The 15731-nt window shown below is 36.7% G+C and overlaps 2 protein-coding genes across 7 annotated transcripts; both read right to left on the bottom strand.

Moving 5' to 3' along the window:
* Positions 1-149: 149 nt before the first annotated feature.
* On the bottom strand, positions 150-4675 carry LOC131953289 (uncharacterized). 3 transcript variants are annotated; one of them, XM_059316414.1, is made up of 4 exons: positions 4600-4675; positions 2333-2530; positions 2115-2157; positions 150-1902 (listed from the first exon to the last, which is right to left on the bottom strand). In XM_059316414.1, the coding sequence occupies exons 2-4, from the start codon at positions 2511-2513 to the stop codon at positions 786-788; spliced, it is 1341 nt and encodes a 446-aa protein (XP_059172397.1). In that variant the 5' UTR covers positions 2514-2530; positions 4600-4675; the 3' UTR covers positions 150-785. The 3 variants fall into 3 exon arrangements, with proteins under 3 accessions (XP_059172397.1, XP_059172398.1, XP_059172395.1); XM_059316415.1 differs by lacking the exon at positions 4600-4675 and adding an exon at positions 4528-4565; XM_059316412.1 differs by lacking the exon at positions 4600-4675 and adding an exon at positions 4507-4525.
* Positions 4676-8888: 4213 nt separating this feature from the next.
* Positions 8889-14649, bottom strand: LOC131953336 (uncharacterized). Of its 4 annotated transcripts, none has more exons than XM_059316486.1 (4): positions 14568-14649; positions 10942-11112; positions 10732-10774; positions 8889-10526 (listed from the first exon to the last, which is right to left on the bottom strand). In XM_059316486.1, the coding sequence occupies exons 2-4, from the start codon at positions 11072-11074 to the stop codon at positions 9392-9394; spliced, it is 1311 nt and encodes a 436-aa protein (XP_059172469.1). In that variant the 5' UTR covers positions 11075-11112; positions 14568-14649; the 3' UTR covers positions 8889-9391. The 4 variants fall into 4 exon arrangements, with proteins under 4 accessions (XP_059172469.1, XP_059172468.1, XP_059172467.1 ...); XM_059316485.1 differs by lacking the exon at positions 14568-14649 and adding an exon at positions 12809-12846; XM_059316484.1 differs by lacking the exon at positions 14568-14649 and adding an exon at positions 12749-12814.
* Positions 14650-15731: the final 1082 nt, after the last annotated feature.

Below are 15731 nucleotides of genomic sequence, written 5' to 3'. Positions count from 1 at the left end.
TATGAGAATTAAATCTGGAAATCAATACAAAAGAAAAATATCCACCTATAAATCTATAATTTTTATTGCTTCCACTTCATTACTTAGTGTTTTCTCACCACATGCCCAGCCACAAGGAACTAGTACAACTAATAAAAAACATTCACACCTTTATAACAATCTTTATTTAAAACATATGCAATGTAACAACAAGAAAATGAATACATTTCATTTCCTTTAATTACAGTTTACAGTTACAGGTTTCAATATGTTAAATGTATTGTTCACTCAAAAAAATCTTTTCATATCAGGCAACTCTGGAATGATAAGAACTCTATTTGTAAAAAAAATCATCAACCTACTAGAAGAACACGGACACCAACTCACTGAATGAAATATGTCAACTACTCCAACATGGATCTATAACTATATATATATTTAGGTAGCAAAAAATAGCTTTAAAAATTAGATTCAGTAGTCCAAGCAGCCATTAAAAATCAAATACCAATAATACCAGTGAAAGAAAAATCATACAGAAGAATTCTGATTCAAACTTGTGTTACGTGCTTCATCAGTAATCCAACAATTTATTTCCATATTAAAAAAAATACAGTACACACAGCTTATTCTTTAACTTCTAACTATTTGGCAAATATGTGAATACAATTTAAATACTTTTATTTTTCATGCATATCTACAATGGTCTGTTTACTTTTTTTCAAGGAATAGTAAATGATTGGGTAACAGAAAAACACTCAACAAAACTTAAACATAGCCAAACATTGACCATTCTGCTTTTAATCTGCTTATTCTATTGAATGAATACAATCAAAAGGTAAAATTAACTCAGTAGAAAGCTTATCATTCAATGTGTTTTTTTCTTCAACCAGCTTTTCATTCTCTGCCTTCAGTTTTTCTATTTCAATGTTATTTGATTTCAACTTGTTTACAAAAGCAAGCAAATTTTTTTCATTTATTTCATTAAATAATTGCATTTTATTTTGCAGCGCTGTATGCATTATTTTTAATACCCTTAATTCTTCCTGTGTAGAAGTTGTGGGCTGTTCACCCTTCTCCTTATCTAAAGAAGAAAGTGTTAAATCACTTTTTGATTCAGATTTTAACTTCTTGGTCTCTAGCGTTTTGATCTTTAATTTAAGCTTCTCAATCTCCATGGATTTATTGCTTATAATTTGTTGCATACTTTCTATTTTAGGTGACAGCTGAGAGCGACATATTTTTCTCAGGTCTCTGATTCTGTTTTTACTCTTGAGCAGTGCTTGATTGCTCAAATGACACCTAGAACAACTGTTTGTTTTTAACCAAAGCCTATGTTTAGCTCTAATGCTACGTTTACTTTTCTCATCTATTTGTTTATCAGCAGAAGAAAAACTTGGATTAACACTAGATTTGAAAAAACCTGGCACACATAATGGACTAGTATTAATAATGGTCTCCCCATCCACACTAGTGTCATCTTCCTGAGTAGAAGAAATCTCCAAACCAGATGTATTTACTTCTACTTCAACAAGCTCTAGATGACTGTTATTAGTGTTATGTGATTCCTCAGTGGATAATGCACTAGTTACAGTGCTTATTACTCTACCAAAACTGTTAAAAGTAAAAGGTGTTTTGAAAAGCTCAACTAGTTTGTACCAGTTAGCAGTTGTCCTTCTTCTTAAGTCCTTGTTTTTTTTCATAAGATAAGTAACAGCAAATCTATACCTTTTAAAAACTTCCAAATTATTAATGTCTATCAGTCCAAGTTTCTGTGCTATTTGTCTGCACTTAAAAGTAGCATTTTTCACAGTGGAGATATGCATGCTTCGTACAATATATCCATTCAGTAGAGGATCAGTAGGTTCAATAAAACAGTCAAGTAAAGTATCATATTTTCCAACCACAAGGCCATGGGATTTCATCCTGTGGATGTAAGAACAAAAATAATATCGTAAATAAGAATTATTCATACAATTATTATAAAGCTGTATCAAATCAAAACAACAATAAAAAGATTTGCAATAGAATCTTACAATAGGTGTATAAAAATGATAATTATGACTTAATACAATTTTAAGAGAGTACTTGAATTAATTTCACAAAAATAGATTTTCTACAGTAAAGTAAAGGCTTACATAAAGTAACTGTGTTCTGTTGGTTTTAAAGTAGTTACAAAATCTGTTGGAAACAAAACAATAAATAAAAGAACAATTAATTTTCAAATGCACTTAGTTCAGTCTATATTATAAAATTTCAAAGAGACAACTCGAAATATTGTCCTTAATGATTCTAGACTTACTTGCTCAATAGATCAGATACAAATTCCCCCTACCAAAGTTAATTAATTAATTACCTTTAACCTCTGCATCAAGTTCTTTCTCATCTGACGCAGCCATCTCTATATTAGCTGTAGAACATTGTTCAAGCAACACACACTTTGGCACTGAATGACTTGCCTCATCTAATGGCCTGGTATCTATCATACCCTCTGCTGCTACACATAAGCCATTCTCCTTACTAGACAATCCCTCCATAATTTCTTCACATCATACTAAAAAAGGGGATAGACTTAACAATTAAATCTTACATAAAAATACTTTTCTATACTCTTAAACCTTATGTAGAGTCTTGGCAACAATATATGAACTGAAACAAAATAATTTTTTAATTAAACTTGCAAATATTAAGAATTATTTTACTGCAAAAACAGTTACATCATTCAAGTAGGTTTTTAACAATAACAATATACTTTCAAATATAGATGATATTTAAACATGCATAATTTTGAGATATATTTTTCCAAAAGCAAATGTGTAAGGATGCTCATTGTAAATGCTTCAGTAACATTTCTCACTTTAAGGTCAAGAATAACCTTAGATCTAATCCAGCCACACTAAATAAAATATGTAGGCCTATTGACTATTAACCTTACACTCCAATGTTTACTTTAGGACGACTCCCTTTCTTTCACTTTCAGGGTCTGAATACCTGACTGACATATACAAGCAATTATACAGAATACTCCCAAATTAAGTCCTACCAAAATTGCACTCTTTTTTTCAAATTTCAAAGAGTGACTTTACAAACACTGAATGGGCTAGAAAAATTCTCAGTTATTTGCTATAGTAAGTTGCTCATCAAAATAAGGGGATGACATTGATACCTGATCCTAATACTAGCATAGTAAGATATGGTAGTTTTAAGAAGTTTTGGTCATCTATCGTTTTAGGTGCGTAAAATCGACCAAGGCTAGTAATGTGCGAAAAAGTAGCCTTATTGTTAAGGACTTAAGGCTTTAGTTTAACTTAATAAATAGAAATATTAAATATATTGTGATATATTTGTGTCAAATATTATAGATAGGCCTAACTGAAGTAAATGAGCTTGGTTGCATCTGATGAAAACATCGCTAGTCTTTATTTATTATTTAAGCCAGGGGTTCCTAACCCTGTGCCCGCGGGTGCCATAGAGCCCGCTGAACGATTCGTATGAGCCCGCCTCTCACTATTCGACAGAGTCAGAATTTTTTTCATAAACATTATTTTAAAATATGATTTATTTTTATTCATTGGTTACAGTTTTAATTTTTTTTTGACTGCCTAGGTTTATTAAATATGTTCGATACTTGTCCCAACTTGTCTAGTGGCGAGCCAGACTGCACTATTTACGCTAGCCTGGAACTGCTAGTGCCATTTGCACATCACACCTTGTACACACAGAAAACCTGAAGTGAACGAATGGAATGAACGCCACGAACCGATTCAATAAACGCCGAAGGCGCCAAATCACAAGGCACATAACTCTGATTGCTTCTGCTATCATCGGCTCACTTCGGGTTTTCCGCGTGTACATGAAGTGATGTGCAAAATGCATTCCCCGCATGGAATAATTTTTTTTTACTAATAAATAATGAATATTTTTCGGATTACCGAAGTTTTAAAAATTTAAGCTAAAGTTTTAAGGTAATCTATCGTTTTGGGTACGTAAAATCGCCCGTGGCTATTTATGTACGAAAACGTTACCTCATTGTCAAGGCTTTAATAGAAGTTTATTGTCATATGTTTGTGTCAAATATTTTAGATAAATGAATAATAAACCTAAATCAATCGCTAAATATATCGATATAGGCCAGAAATTAACTTTAAACAGCAGTGTCTGAGAGCAAGATTTGCTATATAAACAGCAGCCATTTGTAAAATAGAGTGACTTCCCCCTGAATCTGGCGCTAAAAGCTTATAAAAATAAAACTTAGACAAGATGGCTGCTATAGTAAATGAGCATGGTTGCATGTGTTGGAAACATCGCTAGTCTTCATTTATTACGAAAAAGTTTTAATTCAATTGTTTAAAAACAGGTAGGCCCTAAATGAATCAAGGAAACATTTTTGAATTTTTTAAAACATAAATCCTCCTCAAAATGTGAAATAATTATTAAAATTTAAGGAGTCACCTGTTTTTCACATTACAAATCGCGGGCGATTTTACGTACCCAAAACGATAGATTACCCCAGTTTTAACTCAAACTCACTCTTTCACTGATAACTCACACACGCTTTGTGCTTGCATTACAAACGTGGTTGAATGCCTAATCTAATCCAATGTAGACTCTAATCTAAATTACATTTAATTATTGTGGTACGAATAACCAATTCAATATAAGTTGGATAAGTTGAAGACTACTGCCACTACTCACTGGCGTTAATGAATTGAAAGTGAAAGTTCTAGTAGAACTTCTACTTTTAAAATTACAACCATGTTTAACCCGGAAGTTAAAATTAATTGTCAGGTAAATTTATGATGAAAGTGTGCCAAATTAGTTTGGAACCTTGTGTAGTTATAGATCTAGTTGATATAGCAATATCTCGGTAGGCACCGAATTGGAAAATGTTACGGGATAGTAACTAATTAGTAACTAGTAAGACGCGCCACAAACCTTTCAAACTGTTTGCTTTTCACAGACTGGAATACTGTAAATAGAAATGGGAGGAAGAGGGCGCAGATAGTCCACCCCGGAATAGGGGCCATAGTGGTGGCGGTGGAGCCCGGGAGCAAAATCACACCCTATGGGGGAACGCCCCTTCAAATTTTTTTCGCATAAACCTCTTGAGGAGTATTCTCAACAACCGCCCACAAGTGTAGTAATGCATAAAAGACAAACACATAGACTATTTTCTTCAGAAGTTGCTGCTTCCGTTCCTAAAAATTTAAGCCAGTTAGTCGGAGTTTGTTGAGTCGAGGCGGTAATGTCCGTGTCACGAGTAGCGTAACTTTTGCTGTCGATAATCAACAATATTACTTCACTTATTACTAATAATTATTTTATTAAAAAGTGATTTCTAGCCCGTTCCAGGTTTTGCTTAATATTTTTTATAGACAAAGGGAAACAACCAAGTCAATATTTTTTGCAAAGTGATCTACGCATGGTTAAGTCCTCTTATTATTTAAAATTCAATTAATACTAATAGTTTCGCTGTCTCTCTATCTATCTATCTGTCTGACAAGAACGCTCTAGAGAAAACACAAGGAATTTAAAAACCTGCACAGTAATTCGAAAAACGAAATATGACGTCGACACATTTAGCGTAGAGTAGAACATAATCTCAAACCAGAGAGTGCACACAGTAATGTAATGACGTCATTGAAACATTGAAAAAAAGGAAATGTTGTCTAATCTAAATGGTTTGCGTGAAGAGTTTCTTGCATAGAATTCTTCGAGTAGGGGCGAAGCCCCACCCCCCGCGTAAGAACGTCTGAGCCCCCCCCCCCTCCCCAACTCAAAAGAAATTTCCTCATCGATACTCTATAATAAAATTACCGCCTAATTAATGTGTCTAATCTAAAAAGTGGTTTTCTCGCAATTTCTTTAATGCAATTCTTCGCGTAGTGGCTAAGCGCGACACCAGTGTTTCTTTCAGACTTTTTCCTCCCCGGAGAGGGGTGGGGGTACTTGAAATTTTCGGGGGCGGGGGTAGAATTTTCGGGGAGGGGGCGGACACTGGAAAAAGTATATAATTATATTTCGTTGAATGGGACGGTAGACATGTTTTTTTAGAGGGGGGGGGGGGGGGGGTGGAGGGGGGGGGTAGGGGGGGGGGGGGGGGTAGGGGGGTGAGTGGGGGGGGGGTGGTTTTAATTTAGACTTTTTCCTCCCCGGAGAGTGGTGGGGGTACTTGAAATTTTCGGGGGTGGGGGTAGAATTTTCGGGGAGGGGGCGGACACTGGAAAAAGTATATAATTATATTTCGTTGAATGGGACGGTATACATGTTTTTCGGGGTGTGGGGGGGGGGGGGGGTGGGGGTGGTGTGGGGGGGGGGGGTGGGGTGGGGTGTGGGGGGGGGTGGTGGGGTGTGTGGGGGGGGGCTGGGGTGGTCTTAGTTTAGAGAAAAGAGACAGCACTATCAGCCTAGCGCCCGGTGTATCCTTCCTCAACGGGCCATTTTTCTCGTCTATAATAATAGTTTCGCTGTCTCTCTATCTATCTATCTGTCTGACAAGAACGCTCTAGAGAAAACACAAGGAATTTAAAAACCTGCACAGTAATTCGAAAAACGAAATATGACGTCGACACATTTAGCGTAGAGTAGAACATAATCTCAAACCAGAGAGTGCACACAGTAATGTAATGACGTCATTGAAACATTGAAAAAAAGGAAATGTTGTCTAATCTAAATGGTTTGCGTGAAGAGTTTCTTGCATACAATTCTTCGGGTAGGGGCGAAGCCCCACCCCCGCGTAAGAACGTCTGAGGGGGGTGGGGGTGGGGGGGGGGGTTGAGTGGGGGGGTGGTTTTAATTTAGACTTTTTCCTCCCCGGAGAGGGGTGGGGGTACTTGAAATTTTCGGGGGCGGGGGTAGAATTTTCGGGGAGGGGCGGACACTGGAAAAAGTATATAATTATATTTCGTTGAATGGGACGGTAGACATGTTTTTTTAGGGGGGGGGGGTTGTGGGTGGGGGGTGGGGGGGGTGTGTGGGGGGGGGATGGGGGGTGAGTGGGGGGGGGGGTGGTTTTAATTTAGACTTTTTCCTCCCCGGAGAGGGGTGGGGGGTACTTGAAATTTTCGGGGGCGGGGGTAGAATTTTCGGGGAGGGGGCGGACACTGGAAAAAGTATATAATTATATTTTGTTGAATGGGACGGTAGACATGCTTTTTTTGGGGGGGGGGGGGGGGGTGGGGGTGGGGGGTGGTGTGTGTGTGGGGTGGTGTGTGTAGGGGTGGGGGTGGGGGGGGGGTGGTGTGTGGGGGGGGTGGTGTGTGGGGGGGGGGGTGGGGGGTTGGGGTGGTGTGGGTGGGGGTGGGGGTGGTGTGTGTGTGGGGGGGGGGGGGGGGGTGGTTTTTGTTTAGAGAAAAGAGACAGCACTATCAACCTAGCGCCCGGTGTATCCTTCCTCAACGGGCCATTTTTCTCGTCTATAATAATAGTTTCGCTGTCTCTCTATCTATCTATCTGTCTGACAAGAACGCTCTAGAGAAAACACAAGGAATTTAAAAACCTGCACAGTAATTCGAAAAACGAAATATGACGTCGACACATTTAGCGTAGAGTAGAACATAATCTCAAACCAGAGAGTGCACACAGTAATGTAATGACGTCATTGAAACATTGAAAAAAAGGAAATGTTGTCTAATCTAAATGGTTTGCGTGAAGAGTTTCTTGCATACAATTCTTCGGGTAGGGGCGAAGCCCCACCCCCGCGTAAGAACGTCTGAGGGGGGTGGGGGTGGGGGGGGGGGGTTGAGTGGGGGGGTGGTTTTAATTTAGACTTTTTCCTCCCCGGAGAGGGGTGGGGGGTACTTGAAATTTTCGGGGGCGGGGGTAGAATTTTCGGGGAGGGGCGGACACTGGAAAAAGTATATAATTATATTTCGTTGAATGGGACGGTAGACATGTTTTTTTAGGGGGGGGGGGGGGTTGTGGGTGGGGGGTGGGGGGGGGTGTGTGGGGGGGGATGGGGGGTGAGTGGGGGGGGGGGTGGTTTTAATTTAGACTTTTTCCTCCCCGGAGAGGGGTGGGGGTACTTGAAATTTTCGGGGGCGGGGGTAGAATTTTCGGGGAGGGGGCGGACACTGGAAAAAGTATATAATTATATTTTGTTGAATGGGACGGTAGACATGCTTTTTTTTGGGGGGGGGGGGGTGGGGGTGGGGGGTGGTGTGTGTGTGGGGTGGTGTGTGTAGGGGTGGGGGTGGGGGGGGGGTGGTGTGTGGGGGGGGGGGGTGGTGTGTGGGGGGGGTGGGGGGTTGGGGTGGTGTGGGTGGGGGTGGGGGTGGTGTGTGTGGGGGGGGGGTGGTTTTTGTTTAGAGAAAAGAGACAGCACTATCAACCTAGCGCCCGGTGTATCCTTCCTCAACGGGCCATTTTTCTCGTAATGTAATAACTCCCCAAAGTTTCTTGGCGATCATTATTTCATTTGTACAAGCTTTTACGCTTGTTTGTGGCAAATCTTGTTACTCAATTTTGACACACTTCCACATCGTTCAAACTTTTCCAGATAAGTTCAACTTCGATGACAATACAGGGCTATCTTATCTAATTTGTTTTATATTCTTTTTTCAGTGTATTTAAAAGCTTGTTTTATTATATATATATATAATAATGTACCACTATTTAAGTAACAAAAAAGAAAGACATGGGTCACTACATGACATATTGAATACCTTTGCCATTACTAACAATTAAGAAGCAACCCACTATTCTTTATACAGTCAATGAAACAGAGCATTATTTTATATTTAAATAAAATCATTAATTTCATCCTTTTCAGTGAATGATTATATACAAGCTTTTGGTATACCCACTTACTGTGTTTTTATTTTCATGTGATGCATGTATTTTCAGTTTTAAGACTCAACATTTTATTTTGTTTTTCTTTACACCAACACAAAAAGTGACAAATAAATCAGCTAACATTTAACATGTTTATTATAATTAACAAAGAGATAGTAAATTAAAGACAAATACACCAATGTATTGATTTATATATATGTATCACACATCTTATTACAAGTAACTGTACAACAGGAAAAGAAGATGGAATTAGGTAGGGTAAACATTGTGTAGACTGCCAACCAAGAGGTTTTCTAACAAATGCCTGGTGACAAGACCTTCAAGCTGAAAGTTTAAAAAAAGATGGATTCTCGAAATCCTTGGTTGGCGGCCCATACCCCAATAGGGCAGAGGTGATGATAAATTACAGTACATTGTAGTATTTTTGCAAAAATTCTTTATCAATCAATCATAAATAAAATTCATAAGTTTTTAAAATAACTGTTATTATTTGAATACAGGTAAAAGAAAAACTAAACAGAACAGATCACAAATGCTGTCAAATATAGACCATTCACTAAATTCTGGACCTTTACTTTAAACATTCAGCTATCAAGCTATTTATCCAGATCATGTAAAAGAATCAAATTGCGAAAATCAACTCAGTAGAAAGTTTATCATTTAGTGCGCGGTTTTCTTCAGCGAGCTTTTTATTCTCTCTCTTCAGGTCATCATTTTCATTCTGACAAAGTTTCAGCTTATTTGCCAAAAGAAGAACATTTTGGTTATTTGTTTCCGTAAATGTCTGCAATTTTTTCTGCAATTTAGTATGGACAACTCTTAATAACCTTAATTCTTGACGTGTTGCTGCTAAGGCCAGTTCACCCTTCTCTTTCTCTGTAGTAGAGATTGTTTTTAACTCAGATTTCAACTTTGCTGCCTGCATGGATTTTTTTTTCAAAGCTTCTTGCAAATGACCTATTCTAGGTGACTGAAGAGAGCGAATCGTTGCCCTGAGCTCAATAATTTTCTTTCTACTCTGAAGAAGTGCCTGATTGCTCTTATAACATTTGTTCTCTAACTCTTTTTGCATTCTTTCTATTCTAGGTACCTGAAGAGTACGACACTTTTCTTGAAGCTCTTTAATTGTCTTTCTACTCTTCAGTAGTTCTTGACCAGTCACATGACACCTTGAGCAACAGTTGGTTTTTATCGTTAACCCATTTCCACTTTCCTCAACTGGGGTCATCTGTTCGTCTGTGAAAACACTAGGACTGACCTTGGGTTTGATCAAGCTTTTCACTATGAATGGACTAGTATGTATCTTAACCTCCCTTGCCACACTAGGTCTATCTTCCTTACTTAAGGATAGCTCCTTAGTAGGCAACTTATGTACTTTAATAATCTCTAAATTATTTGTATGTATTTCTCCATTCGGCATTACGGTGGTAATGACCTCATCTTTGGATGTAAAAGGTTTGTTTAGAAGCTCCACAATCTTGTTCCAGTTGGTAATTGTATCCTTTTTTAAGTGATTGATTTCTCTCATTAGCTTTGAAACAGCACTATAAAACTTTTGAATTAGTTCACTATTTGCATTAGTCAATCCCTGTTTCTCTGCCATATCCTTACTACACACGAAAGTCAGATTTTTCATAGTACAGTGTTGCACACTTCGTGCAATGTACCCATTCAGTAGCGGTTCAGTTGGTTCTGAATAGCAATTAATTAATTTATCATACGTCCCAATTTCAATGTGGTGGGTCTTTAGTTTCATTCTGTGTATAAAAGTAATAAAGCATATAAATTAATTATGATTAAATTGTAATTTTACTCAAACAAAATAAATATGATTCGAATTAAGAGTTAAAAAATTGTAGTAAAATATTTTGAATTTAAAGTAGTGATAAAAAAATGTAAATGTGAGGACAAGAAACTTGCTGACTTTAAAAGAATTAACATGCTACCATAAAAAAAGCTTACTTAGAATAGTTGTGCTCCAGTGGTTGTGGCGCAGTTACAAGTTCTGTAAAACAAAAAAATAGAAATAGATTAAATGAATTTTCTTAAGGGCCTTCTTTCCAAAAGTTTTATTTTAATGTTATGTTACACTAAAGTGTACTATCTACTTCTCTGTTATTTACTATGCATAGGCTAAAACATCACAACTCTACTGTGTTCATTAAAGCTTACCTTCAGCTGCTACCATCTCTATATCAGCAGGTAAAATTTCCTCTTTTAACACAATTTCTGCTGTTGAAGGACCAGCCACATCAAATGGCTTTACCTCAGCAAGATCATTATCTTTACTAAACGATCCCTCCATTGTAGAAGTATTCACACCACTTATTTTGATTTTTAATTCTGAAATACAAAAATTTGAAAACCCTGATATTTAGGCCTAATCCAAAAGCAAATCCTGAATTTTATTCCTTGGAACAATATCTAAACAAAAAAGAATTGTATTTGATTACTCTAATTTACGTTATTTGAACAAACTTATTAATGGTGTGTACTTTAATATGATAATTATTTCAACCCATTCAGAATTTTTTTGGAATGGATTCCTTCCTGTAGTAATCACATAATGGTTCAAATTAGTACAAATATTCCTTAACCATAGATCTGAGTTTTTGACATAAGTTTAGCTATTATTGACACCAAGCTGTACTAGTATTATTTTAAACTATAATTTACTTTAAAAAATTTAAAACAGGGTAATTTCTTAGTTCTATTATTATTTATGAGCCGACCCGCGGCATATCATACGCCACTATTTTGTTGTTTTATTTTCTACTTTTCAGTAATTCATAATTTGTGAATTCAACAGTACCAATGCTGCCACTGAAAATATTTGCTTTAAAACACTAACCCCCCCCCTCTCCCAACCCTACACACCCCCCCCCCGTGAAAGCAGCCTCCTCTTAGTTACCTCCTCTTAAGTTTAAAATAGTTTAAAACTAAATGATCTGCCCCTAATAGCCGTCACTAAACCCGGATTGTAAACATTTATCATGAACCACAGCTCAACAGAACATGTGGGAGGTGGGGACAGTAGTGATAGAGAGGAAGAGAGGGGACTGCAAGGCGCGCATGCAGCTCGTTTTCTAGCGTCTCCCAGAAGAGAATTATATATATAGATTATTAATGTAGAAATTCAAAGGAAACTTTTCATTTAAAAGTTGTATTAACTGCATCATTGGGGTTTAATTTAAATTAATAAGTCCTAGGCCCCTAACTAATCATGAAAAATACATGTGGACAAAAGCTCAGCTGTAGCCAAACCTCCCCTATGGTCAAAGCACTGCTGTGGTCAAAGACCATCTTGCCTAACTATGACTGTGGACTATGACATGATCAAAGTACCTGTGGTCAAAGCACATAGAATCCTACATCTAATCTAGGGGTTTAATCTAGGACCCAAAATGCTAGTAATTACTGGTCTAATTTTAAATTTTTAGATCTGGAATAGTAAACTCTAATAATTAATAATTTAGGTCATTCTTTCTATTCTAGGCCACATCTATAATTCTATAATAAATAGGCCTAATCTATCTAGATTCTAGATCTACTACTGCTTGAAGAAGATGACTACTCTAAGTCTAGAGTCTACCTAGAGACTAGAGTTCACTAGTTACTAGTAGATCTAGAATCTAGTAGTACTAGCTAAATAATAGGTACTAGATTTAAGATCTAGCTAGTAGTAGTAGTAAAAAAATAAAGTAGTTGACTAGTAGTAGTAGTAGTAGAGACTAGATCTAGTAGTACTTGAACTGTAGTAGACAGAGTTAAAGAGTTAAGACTTAAGGAAGTTAAGACTAAGACTAAGTATTAAGTATTATAAGTAAGAGAGTGAGAGACTGACTTTTCTAACTTCTTGAAACCTAGACTTAAGCAAACTAAAACATTCATTCTTTTTTTTTTAGACAGAATATTTAACATCTAGGAATATTATTATTTTTTATCAAATATAGATCTAGATCTATAGGCCAAACATTACAACGAAATTATGATCATTTTAGTTTCTAAAGACTGTTGTGTGGTCGTAGTCTGTACCAACCATGTTTAACCCGGAAATGAACCCTTCCTGGTCAGTTTATGCAAATGATTGTCAAATAAGATTTTTGCGTTTCTTTTAAAGTTTAACCAAAGTTTACATTACATCAAAACATTGCAAGTTTTTAAAAAAACATTTTTTCCCCAACGTATATCATTAACAAGCATAAAAGCTGTCTGTAAGCTAAGTCGTCAAATATATTAAACAAATAGAATCTGCATTTTCTAAAATCGCTATAAATCTTTTAGTTCAATTTCGAAGTTACTGTCACATTTATGACTCAAGGCAAAATGAGAAACGTTTAGTGGATGGGCCACAAATGTGACGTTTTCAAATTTATTACCCACATTTCCAACTATTTTCAGCGGTCAGCGCTATGCCAGCAGCCTTTACTTTCCCCAACGTACGTAGGAAGTACGATTATATAATATTAAAGAACAGAAGCAGCAGTTGCTGATGAAAACGATATAATGTTTCGAAAGTTTAGAACAAGTTTATAATTGAAATGTTTCAAGTGTGTAGATTCTAGTAAGTTCTATAATGACTTTAGAGAATATACACTTTTTACATTCTACTGCACGGAGTATACTCCTATAGAGAAAATATTGCTCAATCGAATCTTACAAAAGTTCGACATCGAGATTTAGACATCCCTTATTCAGAAAACTTTGTTGTGCAAACTTGTGCAGTAGTTTGAACCTGTACACAATAAATTGAATACAGTTTCAGTTACGTTGACGAATTTTCAATACTACGCATCAAAAAAGAACGAAAAAAAAAATTGTGTACATAATAAAGCGGAAAATTTGAAATTTATAAATGAAACATTGGTTCATTTAAAAAAAAGTTATTTAGCCATTCTAGTTATGTCACAGTGCATTGTCATTGAGTCTTGACTCGATAGAAAGCTTGAAACAAATCGGCCAGTTAGAAGTGGTATTTTTTTTTTAGAAACCGCTAAAGAGGAAAGCAGAAATCCCCCCACTGTTACATTTTTTTGATCACCCAACGGAAATGGTACTTTTGAGTAAAGCACCACTTCCGGGTATCGGAGGTCAAACAAAATTTGAAAGTAATCCAATTATAAAATCTTATACTTATACCTATTTTCACGATTACGTCGACATATCGGAAAAAATAAATAGAGTGAAGTACCACTTCCGGTTAACGAAAATTGTTCAATCGTTAACAAAAAATTCGCATACAATCTAATATTTATATTTGAAATTTTATAACTTAAAACAATGCTTAGTTCTAAGCTTTTGAGAAACAGAATGTGAAGTGTGCAGGGGCGTAGCGAGGGGTGGGGGCGGCGGGTGCGGACCGCACCGGGTGACACCATTTAGGGAGTGACACCAAGGCAAAAAATAGCAAAATATATAGAGAAAAACTTGAGAGGGGGGTTGCAAATCGAAAGTTTGAGGGGGGGGGGGTGAAAATCGAAAACTTGAAAGTTTTTCCCCGTGAAGGGTCGCTACGACTCTGGGGGGGAGGGGGGGGTGACACCATTAAGTGCCGCACCGGGTGACACCCGACCTCGCTACGCCACTAGAAGTGAGTACCATCTTCAACAAATGGAGATAGCTCAAAAGTAGACCAAAAAAAAATACACATTTAACATAATACTTATATATGAAATTTCGTCAATGTAACTGAAACAGTACTCAAGTTATCGTTTTTACATCACACACAGAGACGCCAGAATTTAAAAACTAAGTTTTTCTGGCCCTGGAATCTAGACAAAATATTGTTAATTATTCACCACGAGTGCAATACTTTCTGTACGATCTGTATACGAGAAAGTAAAAAAAAATATTTAAAACGTATTTATAAACATTTTTAGCCTTATTGCATTGGAAGTGCCTTCCAGTTACTGTTATATAAGAATTCGCGAGAAAGTTTAAGGAAGTCACTTCCGCTTTATTTATTTTTATTGAAACTTTCCAGTATCGATGGCTTGGTTATGTTGAACAGTGCGGGTTTTAAATCAATTTAGTTTTTCCGAACTTGCCGCAAAAGCCTTCTTACACCATCTTTTAAACAATAATACGTTAACAGCATTTTAATCATTAAACCATAGGTTGACAAATGATAAGTAAACAAATATATTTAATTGATGATAGTTTAACCAGGATTATTTAATCAATGATGAATTTAGCAATGATGCTTTTAACAGTGATAAATAATAAATGATGAGTTAACCAATATTAGGTTAACCAATACCAATAATAAGTATCAAATGCTGACTGAATCAATACTAAACTACCCAAAAGTAAACTAACCAATGACAGACACTAGCTAGTAACGTGACTAGGCGGCGCTATATCTCTCGAAATCTGGCACTATTGAACTTGATATGAGAGCTCGTACAAAGATCGGCTTTTAGGAAAACATTACAGAACAAGGGTTCTTTGTGCAGGTTTTTTCGTTTCTTATCTCGCGGTAGTTAGAATCACGCGTGTGAAGGGGCGTTGTCTAGGCTGAGAAACTTTGGTTGCTTAACGAATAGTGCCACGCATTTTGAGAAATAGTAACTCTCCTGCTTCAACCCTGTACGTAACACTACGCTAGCACCCCTTACCCCTTACAGAAACATTAATTTAGTTTTAAGCAGCGTACAGATTACATCCATATTTACTTAATTACATAGAGGTAATGATTAGCGCATTGGTTAAATAAAATATGTTTGCTCGATTGCTTAGTTAATACAATTTCGTTATATTGCACAGGTGTCGACGGTTTTAAACTACATTACATTTAAAAGAGTTTTCTTTTTTGTGTTTACTACCCCCCCCCCCCATTTTTTTCTTTGTTTGTGTGTTTGTATGTATGTATGTGTGTGTGTGTGATCTGATACGTAAACATGGATAGGGATCATACACTCTAATATAGGCTAATACACAACTTAGAGATTTGAACCAACCTC

Source organism: Physella acuta, unplaced genomic scaffold (assembly GCF_028476545.2).
Source record: "Physella acuta isolate Inbredline_101_S28 unplaced genomic scaffold, ASM2847654v3 ptg000916l, whole genome shotgun sequence".
Taxonomy (NCBI): Eukaryota; Metazoa; Mollusca; class Gastropoda; family Physidae; genus Physella; species Physella acuta.
Note: the sequence above shows the minus strand (reverse complement) of the source record. Positions and strands in the feature narration are given on the sequence as shown.

Excerpts from the sequence above, each read along its gene's own strand:
- LOC131953289 (XM_059316414.1), bottom strand. The coding sequence starts at position 2,513 with ATGGAGGGATTGTCTAGTAAGGAGAATGGCTTATGTGTAGCAGCAGAG. Across the intron at positions 2,158-2,332 it reads ACTTGATGCAGAGGTTAAAG|ATTTTGTAACTACTTTAAAA; the intron begins GTAATTAATTAA and ends TGTTTCCAACAG. Across the intron at positions 1,903-2,114 it reads ACAGAACACAGTTACTTTAT|GATGAAATCCCATGGCCTTG; the intron begins GTAAGCCTTTAC and ends TTACATCCACAG.
- LOC131953336 (XM_059316486.1), bottom strand. The coding sequence starts at position 11,074 with ATGGAGGGATCGTTTAGTAAAGATAATGATCTTGCTGAGGTAAAGCCA. Across the intron at positions 10,775-10,941 it reads AGAGATGGTAGCAGCTGAAG|AACTTGTAACTGCGCCACAA; the intron begins GTAAGCTTTAAT and ends TTTGTTTTACAG. Across the intron at positions 10,527-10,731 it reads CTGGAGCACAACTATTCTAA|AATGAAACTAAAGACCCACC; the intron begins GTAAGCTTTTTT and ends TTTTATACACAG.